The 19,084-nt window shown below is 40.7% G+C and overlaps 1 protein-coding gene across 3 annotated transcripts in view; it reads left to right on the top strand.

Annotated features, from left to right (window-relative positions):
* Nucleotides 1–18,800, top strand: part of LOC116265827 (DNA mismatch repair protein MSH4) — a 59,195-nt gene extending 40,395 nt beyond the window's left edge. For 2 of the 3 annotated variants that reach the window (XM_031646772.2, XM_031646774.1), the window contains 5 exons: nucleotides 10,266–10,318; nucleotides 10,403–10,501; nucleotides 17,120–17,234; nucleotides 17,329–17,451; nucleotides 18,261–18,799. In XM_031646772.2, coding sequence (XP_031502632.1) covers nucleotides 10,266–10,318; nucleotides 10,403–10,501; nucleotides 17,120–17,234; nucleotides 17,329–17,451; nucleotides 18,261–18,431 — 561 coding nt within the window. In that variant the 3' untranslated portion in view covers nucleotides 18,432–18,799. Of the gene's footprint in view, nucleotides 1–10,265; nucleotides 10,319–10,402; nucleotides 10,502–17,119; nucleotides 17,235–17,328; nucleotides 17,452–18,260 lie in introns of all 3 variants that reach the window. The other variant, XM_031646773.2, reaches the window with a different exon arrangement.
* Nucleotides 18,801–19,084: the final 284 nt, after the last annotated feature.

Here is a 19,084-nt window from a genome sequence, read left to right as displayed (position 1 = left end):
AGCAGTACCCTGTGTAAGAATCTTCACAAAGTACTCGTCTCTCCGTATGTAAAACAGATATGTTGAGAAGAGAGGATGAAAGAAGACGATGGAGGAAAGGGAGCAGCCGGCTTAACACAGCCCTGCGTTCCTTAATCTTTAATTAAAGAATAACCCTAATAGGTTACAACAGATTTGTACATAAAAAAGATAAAAAATTACAAGAGAGCCACCGCCTAGTAACTTTAGGCGTGTGGATATAAGGAGAATGGATCGGGTCTGAACAGACCCGATCCCCATACGCTAACAGCTCCCCTCAAGTTGTGCATGAGATTTGATCATGCACAACTTGTTCTTCAAATCCCAAAAATGTTGCCCTGTGAGACCTTTGGTAAAAAGATCAGCTATCTGTTCATTGGTAGATATATAAGTAGGCAAGATCTCGGCTTCTTCAACCTTCTGTCAAATGAAATGTTGATCAATCTCTATATGTTTGGTGCGATTATGCAAAATGGGATTGAAAGCAATTTTTATCGCACTTTGATTGTCACATAGTAATGATGACCGAACAATAGGAAGATTGAGCTCCCCAAGTAAATGACGTAACCATGACGCTTCAGCCGTCCCTGCAGCCATTGCTCTATATTCTGCCTCAGTGCTAGATCGTGCAACAGCACGCTGCTTCTTACTGCTCCAACAAATGAGGTTAGAATCAAGAAAGAGACAGAAACCTGAAACTGATCGTCGGTCATCGGGATCGCCTGCCCAGTCGGCATCAGTATATGTATATATGCTATGTCCAAGAGAAACATTGGAACATTTGGTGTAGACTAGTCCATCTCCAAGAGTAGCTTTGAGATACCGTAGGATCCGCTTAGCAGCATCCATATGTCCTTCAGTGGGTGCATGCATGAACTGAGAAATCTGATTTACAGCATATACTATGTCTGGGCGAGTAAATATAAGGTATTGTAACATACCAACAATGCTCGATAGAATGTGGGATTGGAATATGCAGCAGTTCCATCAGATGCAGTCAATTTAGTATTCAGAACACTGGGGGTAGTGATGGGTTTGCAATTAGTCATACCTGCCCTATCCAAAACATCAAGGGTATACTTGTGCTGTGTAAGAGTCAAACTATCATTTGTCCTGTCAAGTTCAACACCCAAAAAATATCGTAATTCTCCCAGATCCTTCATCTTGAACTCTTGCTTCAACATACCTTTAACATAAGATATATGTGAAGAAGAATTCCCAGTTATAACAATATCATCAACATAGATAAGTAACCAGGTGGTAGCTTCTCCAGTGCGATAGATAAACAAAGAGTGATCGAGAGAGCTTCGGAGAAAACCAATTTGTTGTATGTGATGAGAAAAACGATCAAACCATGACCTAGAAGCTTGCTTCAACCCAGGTGTTGGGTATTGTCTTTCTTTGAGGGATTGTGATAGCCGAAGAGATGACTCACAAGATCGATGCTGCCTTTGACTCGGGCAGTCATATCAAGAGCGAGAACTTGCCTGTTCAAGTCACCTCCATTCGGCTGAACAAAGACAACTACCTCTCTTGGTCTGCTGCACTTGAAATAGGGATTACCAGTTGCGGTCGTCTTCCCTATATCACTGGGGAGAAACCTGCACCTTCTAAAACGGATCCACAATGGGCGACTTGGGCGTTGGAAGATAGCCAAGCTAAAGTATGGATCATTAGTTCTGTTTCCGCTGATATTCAGCCTCTGATCTTGCGTAAGTCGATTGCATATGACATGTGGACTGTGCTTGCAAGGATGTATGGCCGGAAGAAGAGAGTCTTGCGCACGTACCAAATCAAACGTGGCATCTACTCTCTTAAACAGGGTGACTTGTCTGTGGCATCCTTCTTTGCAGCCCTGAAGACTAAATGGGAGGAACTGGACTATCATGTGAATGATGACTGGCATTGTGGTTCTGATCATGCCTTGTACTGGGAAAAAGAATGGATGGACCGGACTTTCATTTTCCTTGGAGGATTACGTGATGAATTTGAATCCATTAGGAGCCAAATTCTAAACTGTGACGAGATTCCTGGGATTGAGGAGGTGTATGCCCGGGTAGAATCTGAGGAACAACGTCGCCAAGTCATGCATATTGACTCCAGCCAGGGGAGTTCTCCCTCAGCGTTTGTTAGCCGTGCCTCTGGGACTGGACAACGTCCTGTTCGGCGTTGTAGTCATTGTAACAACTTGGGGCATTCTGTGGATTTCTGTTGGGATATTCATCCTGAGAAGAGACTTGTTCGTGGTCGTCCTCCTTCTAGTCGGCGAGGGTCTTCTGTGCCTGACTCTAGTCAGGGTAGTTCGTCACATGTTGAAAAATCAAAGCTTTCCTCTGAGCAAATCAAGGAATTGCAAGCTTATATCAGCCGGCTTTCTACTACACAAGAGGAAACTTCCACGACCGAGGGAGCTAAGTTAGCTCAAGCTCTTGTGGCCACAAGTGATCAAGGTAATCCCTCCCTTGGTGATTGGATTGTTGATAGTGGGGCTACACATCATATGACAGGGGATCCTAAGCTGTTTCAAGAATACAAATTGTCTTCAGGGCAGCAACGCGTGTCTATGGCTGATGGGTCTTCTATCTCTGTGGCTGGAAAAGGGAGTTTGTCCTTGTTAAATAAATATTGTCTGCATAATACTCTTCATGTTCCCAATATTCCTGTGAACTTGTTATCTGTCAGCAGTATTACCAAAGAACTAAATTGTAATCTGATTTTCTCTGCTGACCATTGTTTTCTACAAGACTTGGTGACGGGGAAGAAGATTGGGATTGGTTCGGTTATTGATGGACTCTACAGACTGCCCGTGCAAGTTGCGTCTGCATTGATTTCAGCCACTAGTGGACAGTTGTCAGGTGTGGAAGACAGGTCTATCATTATGCGATGGCACGAGCGTCTTGGACATCTCCCCTTCCAGTTGATCAAGAAGTTGTTTCCTAGGCTTTTTACGTTTGTTTCCATTGACTCCTTTACATGTGAAGTGTGTCAGTTGGCTAAGCATGTCAGGGCTTCGTACCCTATTTCTTTCAATAAAACCACCCGTCCGTTTGCTTTGGTTCATTCTGATGTTTGGGGTCCTTCGGGAGTACCCACTTGTTGTGGTTTTCATTATTTTATGACTCTTATTGATGACTACTCCCGTTGTATGTTCGTGTACCTGTTGAAAGAACGTAGTGACGTTCCTGTCATTGTCAAAAATTTTGTGGCTTTTGTTGAGACTCAGTTTCAGACCTCTGTTCAGGCTTTCCGCACTGATAATGCTAGAGAGTATGTCTCTCAATCTCTAGATGATTTCTTGAGAGTAAGGGTATTGTTCATGAGACGTCCTATAGTTACACACCTCCCCAAAATGGCGTGGCTGAGCGAAAGAATCGCCATTTATTAGATGTCACTCGGGCTATTATGTTCCATCGGCAGCTTCCTAAGCGCTACTGGGGTGATGCACTTCTCACTAGTGCCTACCTTATTAATCGTATGCCTACCCGTGTGTTGCAGGGTCAGCTGTGGCCTACTCAGAATCCCTGGCCTCTTACTCCTCGGGTGTTCGGGTGTGTCTGTTTTGTTCATGACCATAGTCCCACCCTCAAGAAACTTGACCCTCGGTCTATCAAGGCTATCTTCCTGGGGTATTCCTCCACTCAGAAGGGATACAAATGTGTTGATCCTACCACTTCTAAAGTCTATGTCTCCCGGGATGTTACTTTTCATGAGCATGAGGCGTACTTTCCTGTGAATCCTCTTCAGGGGGAGTGTCTAGGGAACAGTAGTGAAGAGTATTCCTCAAATCAATTGATTCAGTTTATGGACTTCTTGGATTACAAGGTTAGTCACAGTGTGGCAGACACAGTCAGAGATGGTAGAGACAGTCACACGGACGGGGGCCTTGTTGTTAATCAGTCCACAGCTCGTGATCACTTGTTTGGCCAGGTGTACACCAGGAAGAAGACAGATGTGGTTGAGAATGTTGATATAACCAATCCCAATCCTGTGAGTTCCCCGGATGACCCAAGTCAAATCGATGAAGAGCTTCCTATAGCCTTGCGCAAGGGCACCATGTCATGTACTTCTCATCCTATTCAGAGATTTGTCTCTTATGCGAAACTTAGTAAGGATTACAAATGCTTTATTACATCCTTGTCTAAGTCTGTGATTCCCAGGTGTGTGGAAGATGCTAGAGAGGATCCTAAATGGATACATGCCATGACAGAGGAGATGGAGGCCTTGGCGAAGAATGATACTTGGGAAGTAGTTGATATTCCCAAGGGGACTCATTTAGTTGGTTCCAAGTGGGTGTTCAATGTGAAATACAAACCGGATGGTACCGTGGAGAGGTATAAGGCTCGTCTTGTTGCAAAGAGGTTCAGCAAAAAATATGGTATTGATTACCTTGAAACCTTTGCCCCTGTTGCTAAACTGAAAACTGTGAGGGTCATCTTAGCACTTGCCGTGCAAAAGAAGTGGAGCATGGATCAGCTTGATGTCAAGAATGCCTTCTTGAACGGCTATCTACAAGAAGAGGTCTACATGAGCATGCCTCCTGGATATGTTCAAAGCGGAAAATGTTGTCATCTCAAGAAAGCCTTGTATGGGTTAAAGCAGTCTCCTAGAGCATAGTTTGAAAGGCTGAGGATAGTGATGAAGACTAATGGATATAAACAGGGGAATGGTGATCACACCTTATTCATTAAGCAGAGAAATGGCCTGGTGAGTCTTCTTCTTGTGTATGTTGATGATATGATAGTCACAGGTGACGATGAAGAAGAAAAAAGGAAGATGAAGGAAAGGTTAGCTGCCGAATTTGATCTTAAAGATCTGGGTAAACTAAGGTACTTTCTGGGAATCGAGATTGCTCGGTCAAAGACAGAGCTTGTTATGAGCCAAAGGAAATACACTTTGGATCTTTTAAAGGAGACAAGCAAACTTGGATGTAGGCCCTTTCTAACTCCAATGGAGTCTGGTACAAAGATAAGCATCAAAACTGGCAACATCCTAGATGAGGAAAGAAAAGGGCGGTATCAGAGGCTGGTTGGTAAGCTCATCTATCTTACTCTTACTCGCCCTGATATTACGTATGCTGTGAATGTGTTGAGTCAGTTTATGCATGCTCCTACTGATTGTCACTGGAAGAGTGCAGAAAGAGTGTTGGAGTACCTAAAGAATGACCCAGGGAAAGGATTACTCTATACTCAGCAAGACCAACTTAATATTGAAGGATACTCTGACGCAGATTGGGCAGGATGCACTGATACTAGGAGGTCTACCACAGGGTACTGCATCTTTCTGGGGGGTAACTTGGTTGTATGGAGAAGTAAAAGACAAGAAGTTTGCTCTAGATCCAGTGCTGAGGCTGAATACAGGGCTGTGGCTATGGGAGTTACAGAAATGCTATGGTTAAAGATTCTCCTAGCGGATATTGGAGTTGAAACGGAAGAAAAGCTGAAGATGTACTGTGACAACAAGTCTGCGATTAACCTTGCAAACAATCCCGTCTTTCATGACAGAACTAAACATGTGGAGATTGATCGCCATTTCATACGGGAACACATAGATTCCAAGGAGTTGATCCTGCCGTACATGAAGTCTGAAGATCAAATTGCCGATGTTTTGACCAAAGCCTTATGTACATCTCAATTCGAGAAAAATGTGAGCAAGCTTGGCATGTTTGACATATATGCCAAGCTTGATGGGGAGTGTTAGAATATCTTGTATAGGGAACCGGGTCTGGATATGGACCCGGTCCCATGGGCGCGGGTACCGAGGGTGGCTCGGTACCCTAGGCGGGCCTCCCTCTTATATAATCTGACTTATTGTGTAATTGTTGAATAAGTGAAAATAATATTCTCTCTCCTAGGGTTGCGGTCTTGCCCCTAGGTTAGAGCTTCTCCGTGGTTTTTCACCTCTTACTGAGGTTTTCCACGTATATCGTGTGTTTCTTCTCCGTTCTCTTCTTGCGTTGCTTGTTTCTACAAACGTAATAACTTGTTTGGACAGGTTTACTCTCGGCGAAGGGTTCGTACAGATGAGGTGACTAGTGGTGAGAATTTCACTTCCAATCCCAATGCTATTCCTTACCTGGATGACCCAAGTCGTGCTCGGGAGATTCAGACTGATGCTGAAAATGAAGAGCTTCCCATTGCCCTGAGAAAAGGGTGTCAGGTCATGTACTCAACACCCGATTGGTAACTTCGTATTTTACTCTAGACTGAGCAAAGATTACAAATGTTTTGTATCATCTCTTTCTTTGGTTGTGATTCCCAGGACTATTACTGAGGTTCAGAGTGATCCCAAGTGGATTCATGCAATGCAAGAAGAGATGGAAGCCTTGGACAGAAACAAGACATAGAAAGTTGTAAAGATCCCTGAGGCGGCTCATATAGTTGGATCCAAGTGGGTCTACACTATTAAGTACAAACCAGATGAGAGTGTTGAGAGGTACAAAGCTCGCCTTGTTGCCAAGGGGTTTAGTAAGAAATATGAGATTGATTATCTGGAAACTTTTGCTCCGGTTGCGAAGATGAAGACAGTTAGAGTTATTATTTCTTTAGCTGTGATGAAGGAGTGGAGGATGTACCAACTTAACGTTAAAAATGCGTTTCTTAATGGTGACCTTGAAGCGGAAGTGTATATGTGTATGCCCCCAGGGTATGAGGAACCGAGAAAACGCTGTAAACTGAAGAAGCTTTATATGGGCTCAAACAATCACCCCGAGCATGGTTTGAACGTCTTAGACTTGTGCTGAGACAATATGACTATAATCAATGAAATGGAGATCATACTCTATCTGTGAAGAGGAAGGAGGGCAACTCTGTCTATGTGGATGATATGATTGTTATAGGTGATAATGAAGATGTGATCACAAAATTAAAGGTGCTACTGGCTTCCGAGTTTGATTTCAAGGACCTTGGCAAACTAAGGTATTTTCTTGGTATTGAGATTGTTAGGTCATGTACGACCCTTGTGCTGAATCAACAGAGGTATACATTGGATTTACTAAAGGAGACAGGAAAACTAGGGTGTAGACCTGCCTCTACTGCTCTGGATGCTGGACAAAAGCTCAGTATTAGGGATGGAGAACCTCTTTGCGAAGAGGCCAAAGGGAGGAATCAACGTCTAGTTGGGAAGTTAATATTACTCTCACTAGACCTGGTATCAGCGTCTAGTTGGGAAGTTAATCTATCTTACTCTCACTAGACCTGATATCACCTTGCTGTGAATGTGATGAGTTAGTTCATGCATGCCCCTACAGATGCACACTTGAAAGCTGTGGACAGAATCTTGTGTTACTTGAAGAGAAATCCTAGCAAATGGCTCTTATATGTGAAACAAGGGCCTACTGTGTGATTAAAGGGTATTCCGATGTAGACTGGGCAGGATGTGTTGATACTAGAAGGTCTACCTCAGGGTACTGTGTCTACTTGGGAGGAAATCTTATTGTTTGGAAGAGCAAGAGACAAGATGTGTGTTCTTGTTCCAGTGCAGAGGCTGAGTATAGCTATTGCTACAGGAGTGTCAGAATTACTATGACTGAAAATATTGTTGACTGATATTGGAATAGAGAATGAAGGACCAATGAAGATGTATTGTGATAACAAGTCTGCAATCAACTTAGCCAACAACCTTTTACTACATGATAGAACAAAACATGTTGAGATTGACCGTCACTTCATCCGTGAGAGGATTGATGCTAAAGAATTAATCTTACCATACATGAAATCTGAAGACCAAACCGCTGATGTTTTGACTAAAGGCCTACCTTCTACTTTGTTTGAGAAAAATGTATCCAAGTTGGGCATGTTTGATATGTATGCCCAACTTGAGGGGGAGTGTTGAAGAGTTTTAGTGTTCGGGTTTGGGTCTGGACCCGGTCCAGTGTGCTCTTGTTTAGGCACTACTTATATCATTGTAAACCCTAAGTGTGAATGAAAATTTTAAGAAAGAGAGAGTGTTTGGCTGCTAGTGGGCACTAGTCCTCCTCACCTGTGGTTTTTTCCCTCTTGTTGAGGGGTTTTCCACGTTACATCGTGTTCTTCACTCGTTTTGTTTGTACAGGAACCAATACTCCATGAATAGCTTTGTTCCCATCCTTGATTTCCTGCATGATATATTCTAGAGCATAGCCACAAATAACGTTTTGGAGTTTTAAACGACAAGGTTTTTCTCGGGTATAATATGGCGAGCTTGAAAAATACGGAAAAAATACGGCAAATTTTTAAAATAAAAAAAAAAACTAAAAATTGGGGAAAACAAAATAAGTGAGAAACTAATAACACAAACATCAAAAGTTAAGTAGATTTGCAACAAATAAAAAATAGAAAACGAAAAAAAACTGTTTGGCATTAAAAAAATGAAAAAAATGAAAAAGGTGAAAAAAAACACATTAAAAACGTGTTTTTTTTATTTTTAACGTTTTTTTCAAAACAAACATGTTTTTTTAAAGTTTTAAATGGAAATTTATTTTATCGCGTTTTTTTGCGTTTTTTTCGAAAAACGCATTTTTTTGTGACTATGCTACCAGGAGTCCTAGAGGGACTGGAATTGAACCATATAGGTGTCCAGAGAGACCTTGACTCTTAATGAATGGGTGGCCTTGACCCTTCCAAGTGAGAAAATTAATATTTGTGAGTTTTTCACAAATGAGCTGACCAAGGAAGTTGGAAGACATGACAGACTGAGTACGTGGATACATAAAGAAATATAGAAGCAAGAGTGGGACAGGTCTGACTTAAAGCAAGAATGTCCAAAATCTGTTCTGCGTCCACTTGCTGACTTAAAGATCAGTATAGATACCACTAGCAGTCAAGAAAGTAAGAAAAATGAAATTTGCTGACCAAGGAAGAATGCCCAAAATCTGTTCCACATCCACTGCCCTTCTTTCCTTTTTTTTTTTTTGAAAAGAAAAGGATAGATTATATAATATATTATGTGCAGTAGAAATGCAGTAGAAAGAGGCGTCTGTTGGATAGATCAGACAATATATATTTGTGCAGCAGGAATGCAGCAGAAAGAGACGTTTGAACCCTTTCCTTTCTTGCCTCTTTTTCTTTTTAAGGCCTCTTTTTTTTCTAAAGGGCACTAATGTCAGTGGCTGTTAGTGGAAAGACAGTATCTCATGAAAGAGGCTAGAGCAGTCTGATTTAAACAGAGATAAGATCACAGATAATAATAACGAGGTTTAAAACAAAACAGGTATATCAATGACAGTAAAGAGGGAGCCCAGAAAAGAAGGATGATGGACAGAAACGCTAAAACGACAGTGACCTGCTGACATTCAAACAGAGGACCCAAGAGGACAGAATCGAGAGGAAGGTGAGATAGAGAGGACGGACCTGCTGACGTGCACAACAGATAAGGAGAGGACAGAGTAGATAGACTGAAACAGAGGAATCAAGAGAGGAAAAGAGGAAAAATCATAAAGAGTTGTCAAATCTTGCAGGACACAGCTTTTGGTTTCGATTCAGTCCAAGGCCCAGACTTGCTAACCATGCTCTGATACCATGTGAGATTCTCCAAAAGCTATCACTGCAGAAAATGAGAGAAGAGGAAGGAAACAGCTGAAAGAAAACCGCATGTCTCAGCAGCCCTCGTTCATTCAATTAATAAAGAAAGGGTTAATACCCCAAGACTCGGTCTTTACAAGAAGTAAAACTTTATGTACAGCATACAACATAACTTATTAGAACTGGATCTGTAAAGGATCCAGGTCCAATAACTTACAAACCATCACGTCTTAACAGTTCTATGCTGCACCCGAGCTCTCCCACGCTGCTCCACATGGATGTGGCACCTATTTTTGGTATGTCCATGTGACAGGTTCCCTTTCTATGCTCACACATAAGAAAAAGATATAAGCAAGAAGTTCAGATGGCATTGCTGTTATGTTCCAGCAAAATACAAAAATAGAAACTAAAGGCATGCACAAGCAAAAAATTGAGAAGAAAACAAAAAAGCTTAAAATCTTACCTTCTAATTAACATTGGAATCCAGAGGGAAGAGCTATAAGAAGATTAATGTTCTCAAGTTTGAAACTTTTTCATTTCAAATCTCCTTCAGAATTTGTCTATTGAAAAGGCACTAACTAATATGCTAAACTCTGAGCCATCATTGAACATTGCAAGTGGAGTAATGCATATTTTAAAAGGACGGTCGTTCATTTGCTAGAGGCAATTATGTTGCTGTATTATAGGCTAATTGGTTTCAGTTTATGTGGAATTTTAAAGCCTGACTTGCGCCTGGATTGCATGCTGCAGTTTATGACAGAGATGAGAGAGACAGCTTTCATCATGCATAATGTTTCTTCAAGGTTTGAAATAATTGAAATATTTACTTTTTTTTTTGTTGAGAGTTGTGGTGAAAAATGTCTTGATGTTGGTTATTTTACTCATAGGAGTCTTATTGTGATTGATGAGCTCGGGAGAGCAACATCCTCAACTGATGGATTTGCAGTTGCATGGAGTTGCTGTGAGCATTTACTCTCTCTCCCAGCGTAAGAACTTCCATATGCTTTTGTCTTCTGTTTACTGTTTGTTTGGCTAGTAAGTTTGACATTAACAGCATGTTTTGCAAGGTGATGACCTGAAGTACACTAAAAATTTTGCCCTTGAGAAATGAAATATTCTCTTGGCACAGATTTTGCACATTTTCTCATCTTACATGTGAAGCTAAACTGTGTGATTGGGGTTGCAAACAAGCAAAACCACTTCTTTCAGCACAATAATGTATATATATTGCAGATAATTACCCAAAAATTGTCTCTTTGTATGTTCATCCATTCTTATTGTTACAGCCGACAGTCTTAGAGAGAGAAATCTTTTTGTTATCTAACCCTAATCTCACTAATAAAGAGACTAGGGCAGCGGTAGAGACTTACAAATAACATCAACCAAAAATAGAGAAATGTTTAAGGAGAATTCCTAACTATTAAATATTGCAAAGGACCATCTAGAAACTTAAAGTTTTCTAATTTAACACTCCCCCTCAAGCTGGAGCATACATTTAATGATGCTTAGCTTGTCACAACATCTAGAGAAATCACCAACAGGAAGAGCTTTGGTGAAGACATCTGCAGTTTGATCTCAGATGATACATGAATGGTGGCTATGGTTCCTGTCTAAACAAGGTCCTGAATGTAATGGCAGTCCACTTCAATATGTTTAGTTCTCTCTTAAAAAATTGGATTATTTGCAATGTATATGGCTGTCCTATTATCACAATACATCCTCATGGGAAGAAGAATTGATACACTTAGACTACATAGCATGAATTTAGCCCAAGTCATTTTAGCAGCAGTTTGAGCTATAGCCCTGTACTCAGATTCTGCACTAGATCTTAACACCATACCTTGCTTTTTGCTTCTCCAAGATAGAAGGTTGCCTCCCACAAATTCACAGAATCTTGTGGTAGACTTCTTGTCTTCGATTGAGCAGGACATTGTCGAATATTGTGGTAGACTTCCTGTCTTCTTGTCTTGAATAATTACCAACACTGTCAGTAGAAACAAAATGAAAAATGAGATACAAAGGACATTGTCGCTTGCCTTTGCGAAGAGCAATAGGTAAGTCCTGACAGGGCTTAGATATATCTATGATTCTATAGTGGGGTTAGATGAACTAGGTATACTCACCTTAGATGTACTTACCTCTTAAGAAGAAGTTGGGGAATGATCATGAGATGGGTCCTGTCGACGTGTGTAGACCAATAGAGGATCACGAAACTTGGAGACACCAGAAGGTGACTCACTAGAAGGAGACTCACATGGGAATGACTCCAACGGAATGGGAAGGATAGGTACTGGGTCTGATGATTGCGACATCTCAGTAGAGATAGGAAGAATTATAATAAGGCTGAGACTCAAAGAATGTGACATCATATACTCATTTTGAGTCCAAGGGTTAAAGCATTTGTAACCTTTGTGATTTTTGGAGTAGCCAATAAAGATGCACTTAATTGTTTGAGCGACCAATTTATCACGTGTAGGCCCAAGGATGTGAACAAAGTATGTGCAACCAAATATTTTGGGAGCGATTGGGAACAAAGGTCATTGTGGGTACACAAATTTAATGGGAACCTGGTTGTCGATGGAGGATGAGGGTAAACGGTTGGTTAAGTAACAAGCAGTGAGGATGGTGTTGACATGTTATGCATGTTTGGGTTCGGGTCTGGACCTTATTTGACCCACCGTTCATGTTGCGTCCTTTTAAGTAACTTGTGTAACCCTATTTTGAAGTGTAGAAATACTCAGCGGAAGAAGAGAAAGGAAAACAAACACAGGATTTACGTGGAAAACCTCAGAACGAGGTGAAAAACCACAGGGAAGCTCTAACCTAGGGGCAAAACCGCAACCCTAGGAGAGAGAAATCTTAATTCACTTAATCAACAATTACAATAAGTGATTAGAATAAAAGAGGGAGGAAGAGAGATCCGCCTAGGGAACTGAGCCCGTCCTCGGTTCCCGCGCCCATGGGTACCGGGTCCATATCCGGACCCAGTTCCCTATTACACGGTATTCTAACATGAAGTGTTAATGAAAATTAAGAAAGAGAGAGAGACCGGCAGCTAGTGGGTGCTAGAATCATCTCCACCGTGGTTTTTTCCCTCGAGTCGAGGGTTTTTCACGTTATTCGTCTTCAATGTGTATTTTACTTCTCTATAGATGGCATCTCCCAAAAAATATGCAGGTAAATGAACATGAAGCATTAGGGAACACACTACATTTAAAGTTGGTGATGTTTTCGCTCAGCTACTCCATTTTGATGGGAGGTATGGGATGAGTAAATTGTGGGAAAATGCCATTATCAGAGTAAAATTTCATTAAGGTAGATTGCCTTGAACTCAAGAGCATTATCAGTGCGAATGCTTTTGACAAGAATACCAAACTTGGTCTTTATTTCAATAGTATGGTTCTTGAGAGTACATATGACTTCAGACTTTTTTTTCAAAAGGAAAACCCAAGTGACTTGAAAATAATCATCAACAATGATAAGGAAATAACAAAATCTAGACCTACTAGCAACTTTGCTAGGACCCTACACATCAATATGAAGAAGATCAGATAGTCCACAACTGGACAAACTAAGTTGAATAATTGCTACAGGTGTGCTTGCCAAGTTGGCAAGCTTCACACTGGTATGATTCTAGTACTGATAGATGAGGAAGTAAGTCACGGAGTTTGGAAACAGATGGACAACCTAGTATGAGATGCCACTAGAATGAGGAAAATGAAGAAGTCATGGAGGCTACAAAACCTAGAGAACGAGACAAGATGTAGATGCCCCCTTGCTCATAGCTTCTACCAATTGTCTTTCTAGTTTGCAAGTCTTGAAATGAACATAAACCAGAATCAAATGTAACACGACAATGTAAGTCATTAGTCAATTGTCCAATTGATAAAAAATTAGTGGAAAACTCAGGAGCATATCGTAACAACCAGACCAACTTCTAGGCTCGGGCCCTTGGTTCGACGGATCTCAACCCGCCTCCTAGCAGTTTCAGTTCCAACCTCAAAAGGGCTAGAAACCAGGATAACCATCTATTCAATAACCCCCTTTATAAGCCCTTGAAGATCCTTTACAATCTTTAATATGGGACTAAATTTTTGGGGTGTTACAATCCACCCCCCTTAAGGCACACGCGCCTGCGCGTGTGGGCCCTTAGGTCTGAGAACTGGCTCTGATACCACTGTAACAACCTGACCCGCTTTTAGGTTTGGGCCCTTGATTCGGCGGATCCCAACCCGCTCCCTAGCAGTTTCAATTCCAGCCTCAAAAAGGCTAAAAAGGCTATGAACTAGGACAACCATCTATTCAATAACCCCCTTAATAACCCCCTTGATAAGCCCTTGAAGATCCTCCACAATCTTTAATACGAGACTAAATTTTTGGGGTGTTATATATATATAGCACATTAAGAATTGTCATAGATTAAGAAATGTTTACATCTCTATAACCCATAATAGGAGGCCATTTGCCATCTACAAGTTTCACTTGACAAGTCTAAGGTAATGTGTGGAGCAAGGTAAATAGTGAAGGTCTATTACAAAAGTGCCTCAATGCCCCTGAATCAATAATCCAAGTAGTACCTATATCATGTGGAGCAGTATTAGCAAACATAACACTATTTATCATAATTATGGAGGCCGATGACTGAATAGATATGTCCTAAGAACTACTTATATTCTGACTTGTTGATATTCACTGTCACAGTCTCAGGACGGGAAGAAGACAAAGAGTAAGTCCTCTCTATTATTGATGAAGCTGCTTGGATAGATCCAATAGGAAACTGTAATGAATTCTTACCCTGCTCATATGCAACACCTCTGCCTAAGGATGTAGGAATGATGACCATGCTTATCTCAACATCTGTCTTCCAAATGCCTATTTTCCTATAGTAAATACATCAGAATCTCCCACAACCTCCTCCTGACCCTCGGCTTCTACCCCTCCTCCTGGATAAACTACCTCCACGACCTCCTGAAGCCACCAAAGCAAAGGCATGAGCATCAATGGAAGGCTGAGAAAGGGTCACAGTAAGACGACTGAGTCTGTTATAAGCCTCAGCTAGGTCAAAAATGTCTGCTCCAGTCCACATCTATGCATTTGCTACTGTGTATTCGGGAGAGAGCCCTTGTAGAAACTTTGCCACCATAAACTGTTCACCATGAGTCTTGTGGCATGTGGGACATGGAGGATGTAGTGTTTTTAGTCTTTCATAGATTGACTTGATGGAAGTGAAGTACTGAGCAAGACTTTGATCACCCTGTCGCAAATTAAGTAATTCCTCCTCCACCTGCAAGATCTTTTTGACATTCTTTTCATTAAAGTACATTTGTTTTAGAAAATCCCACATCTGTTTGGCAGAGGTATAGTATGCAATAATAGATGTAATATATGGTTACATACTTTTCATGATCCATGACATGACAATATTATTATCTTTCTTCTCTATACTATATTTTTCACTCTTCATCACAGACTCATTTTCTTCTATAACTTGCTCTTTCTTATGTCCAATCACAGGCATCATAAATAGACGAGACCAAATCTCATAATTAGACCCATCTAACTTTATAGTAGAGCAATAAGGAAAGGGATTGCCTGTGTTCTTATGCTCATACTGCATCTCTGTCTTGTCTTCATCAGCCATAATGCGAGACTGGACAATATGACCTTAATCTGGCCGCACATTAATAAAATCAAGAGTATAGTGCAAAGCAATGAACTTGAGAGGATTTAGGCAGCAGAATTTTTCAACTTCAATTAAAGTACTTAAAGAAAATATCTATCAACTTGCTATTCAGTAAATCAGTCCACCAATCACAACAATTAACTTGAGAGGGTCTAGGTAGCAGAATTTTCAGCATCAATAAAAGTACTTAAAAAAAATCTATGAACTTGTTGTTCAGTAAATCAGTCCACCAAACTCCCACGTAGTAGGCTTCATACCATTGCTTGCTAGAATCCACATATGCAGCTAAGAAAGACAATCAATCTGATAAGACTATACCCAACTAGTAGCCACTTTTCCATAGTCAGTCAAAAAAAATCTGATAAGAATATGTTTCACGTGTAGCCACTCTTCCACGAGCCAAGATGTGACTTAGAACTTGCCAACACAACTCCACGTAGTTGCTCATGCTCCACCACATCCACTTTGTGAACCTAATTACACATACCTCTCACGTGTGATTAGGTTCCCCTTCCATGCTGCCCTACTGATAGAAATCTGGCACTAATAATGTGTAACTAAAAATATGTATTCATGCAGGAAGATAGAGAGAGAGAATGAGACAGGGAGACGCTGAAGAGAAGAGGCCGTGACTAGGATGGTCTACATGGCCTATATTTATAATACACTCAATCAGTTACAATTGTTGAATCCTAATAGATTCTTCAATTGCAGAATCCTAGGCCACTTCTCACATATCACAAGGACATAAAATACTGCAACACAGTTTACAAGAACGTAGATTACGAGGACATAGAACGTCGCGATTTTGGATTTAGATGGAAGATCCGAAAATCTTATGCTTTAACACCTACTATCTCCCAATTAGCAGAGAGAAGAGAGGAAGAATAGTGAAGTAAGATAAGAGGCGGGAAGAGATGGGAGAGAGAAGAGAAGAAGAGGCCGTTGGAAAGTCATGTCAGCCACCGACGAAGAAGGGTGGATATGCTGGCTCTGATACCATGTTACAGTCGGCAGTCTTAGAGAGAGAAAATCTTTTTATCAACTAACCCTAATCTCACTAATAAAGAGATTAGGGCAGCAGTAGACTTACAAATAACATCAACCAAAAATAGAGAAATGTTTAAAAAGAACTCCTAACTATTAAATATTGCATAGGACCACCTATTTTAACACTTATGATTCCCCTGGACAGTAAGAATGAGTGAGAAAATTGGCTGGCTTTGTCATGTTCGACATAACAAATCCTCTTTTTAGAATTTGGATGTGACACCAGTCCTCTGGTAGGTTGCAAATATGTATACAAATGCACATTGTGTCATGTTGCATGATTTTCACTTGGGCTCAACTGATAAAATAGACAAAGTCAAGCTCAATGGGGCACGTGAGGCTAGCATCACACATTAGCTAAACTTAAGAAGCCCTAACTCAAGCTATGTAAGCTTGAATAGGCTCGTGAGATATGGTATATGTATATTCTCTTCATCCTTGTCTGCAAGTTGGTATTTGATAACTCGTTCCTTTTCCTTATATGAAGGGAGAGACACAAGTTCCAGTTTTGCAATCAGCACTTCGGGTTTTTGTATATCAAAGTAAAATATTTATTTTATTCCATCCTGATTGGGCTCAGCTGAGCCAAGCTCAGGCCAACTTCGAGCTTAAGTTCAAAACCTCAAACCATGTTTGAGCTCAATAAGAGCAGCCTCAGCTTGGATATGAAACTGTAAAATCCAATCATGAACTGGACATTTTCATTTACCTGGCTTGAGATGCATGTAAAAGGTGGTGTCTGTCACAAGTCAATGTTGCTTGATGCCTTTTGGTTTATTTTTCCTTTCCTGAAAAGGTTGTGTTTTTATGGCCAAAATTTGCTTTTTAGTTCTCTTTATGAATTAATGCAGAATGGTGTTTCGGATTACAGTTATACCATATTTGCTACACACATGGAGAAACTCACTGAATTGGTGACCCTGTATCCCAATGTCAAGGTTTTGCATTTTCAAGTCAATGTGAAGAATGGTCGATTAGATTTCCAGGTGGTTTCTCTATTTATGATGTTCTTGGTTTTGTTAGTGTTAAGATATCCCTAAATGTTGCCTCGTGAATGACATGAATTATCTTGGGGACCAGTTTCGATTAATGGATGGGCCTCATGATGTACCATACTATGGCCTTCTTTTGGCTGGGGTGGCTGGATTGCCAAATTCAGTGATTGAGGTAGCAAGCAACATAACCACGAAGATCATGAAGAAGGTACTGAGTTTCACAATTTCTGTTTAGATGGAAGTCCTGGTTATCCTTTTTTTTCCCTTTTAATTGCAGAATGAATTGAAGTTAGACAAGGTCAAAGTTCTTCCACCCCTAGACATCATTTTTGGCACACAAAAGACTCCCAGAAATTCCGTCCCAAAGTGTTGGTTCTTTTAAGCAAATTTCCTCCATATTTTCTGTTACATTGGATCTCCTTCGGCAGTTACCTTTTACCCTATCAATATTTTGTCCTTTCCTTTAAGACAAAACAATTCTTGTCCTTCCGTTCTGCATTCAAATGAAGCCCTTAGAGACACGTTGGCTGAAAACATTGTGATTCTGATTGTGACTGCCATCTCTTTCCTTTCATTTGATTGTTCTCTTTACTTGTTCCCAAGAATAGCTTCTGATTTAGATATTCACATCCCGTGTTTTATCAGTATCAGATCATCTCCCATTTCTACCTTAGCGCCAGACTGGCTTAAGAGACTTCAGGAGTACTATCCGACCATTGATTTATCCATTTGACAGCTTTTAAAGGATTTGGCAAGCTTAGTTTGGGTCCAATTCCTACATTAGCTGGCTAGTTCTCGGTAAGATGTGAAGAATGGTCGTTCCCTGAGTTAAAATGTATAGGTGTTTATCTCAGGTTCGTCTGAGACACTGAATTATAGGCAGTTCCAGTACAATTTGGTGTTGTAGAGGACAAAATGGAATCTGGTTTCAATTCCGACAAGTATCCGTAGATTTCAAACTCGGATTGAACTTTAATTTTTGATATTATTTACAAACTACAGCTGCTAATTTGACAGGAAGCTTTGAGAATGGAAGAGAACTGCATACAATATCATTCAATTTGGTTGGACTACCGACTCTTGCAGAGGCTTATATGCTTGAAGTACTCAAACCAGGATCAGGATGGGGTCCTGAAAGCATTGCAGAATCTCAAGGAAAGCTATATTAACGGGAAGCTCTCTGGTTGAAAGTGGGAGAACTTTTGCTGCCTGTTGCTTTGTGATGATACTATAGCTGCTTAAGCTCATTGCCTTTCCAAGCAAAGACTGGTCTATCATAAATGAAATCCAACACCATACCAGCACAAGTACAAATTTTTTAAGACAGTTGCCTTGATGGCTAGTCCATTGTTTCTACAGACACATTGGAGTTGAAGCCCCTTCAACCCAAGGTAGGTAGGCCTGCTGAAGCAGCCCCTGCCCCTGTCCGGACGTCGTGTCTTTTATACCTCGATAACGGCCAGGCTAAGTGTCATACCCCAACCCTTTGACCCTCAAATTATTTTTTTTGTTAAAATATAAAACATTGAAGTGCAACGACACAATGATTCAAAAGGAGAGGAGCTATGCAATTCAAAGACATGGGGCAACTTTCCATTATATGATACGTTCAGTCCATGCAAAATCACATTATATTTTCTCAATAATACATATGACAAAAATGTTCTAAAACCATTACATTGATGCCTAACAAGAACAAGACATCAATAAGATAAAAAAATATGATGCGCCGACACTACAATAGACCCAAATCCTCCACAGTAGGATCTGAGTAGAGTCATTTGATCAATCTGTTATTTTGGGTCTGCCAAAACCTGAAAAAGATAAAACAACTAAAGGCT

This window comes from Nymphaea colorata, chromosome 12 (assembly GCF_008831285.2).
Source record: "Nymphaea colorata isolate Beijing-Zhang1983 chromosome 12, ASM883128v2, whole genome shotgun sequence".
In the NCBI taxonomy this organism is placed as follows: domain Eukaryota; kingdom Viridiplantae; phylum Streptophyta; class Magnoliopsida; order Nymphaeales; family Nymphaeaceae; genus Nymphaea; species Nymphaea colorata.
Note: the sequence above shows the minus strand (reverse complement) of the source record. Positions and strands in the feature narration are given on the sequence as shown.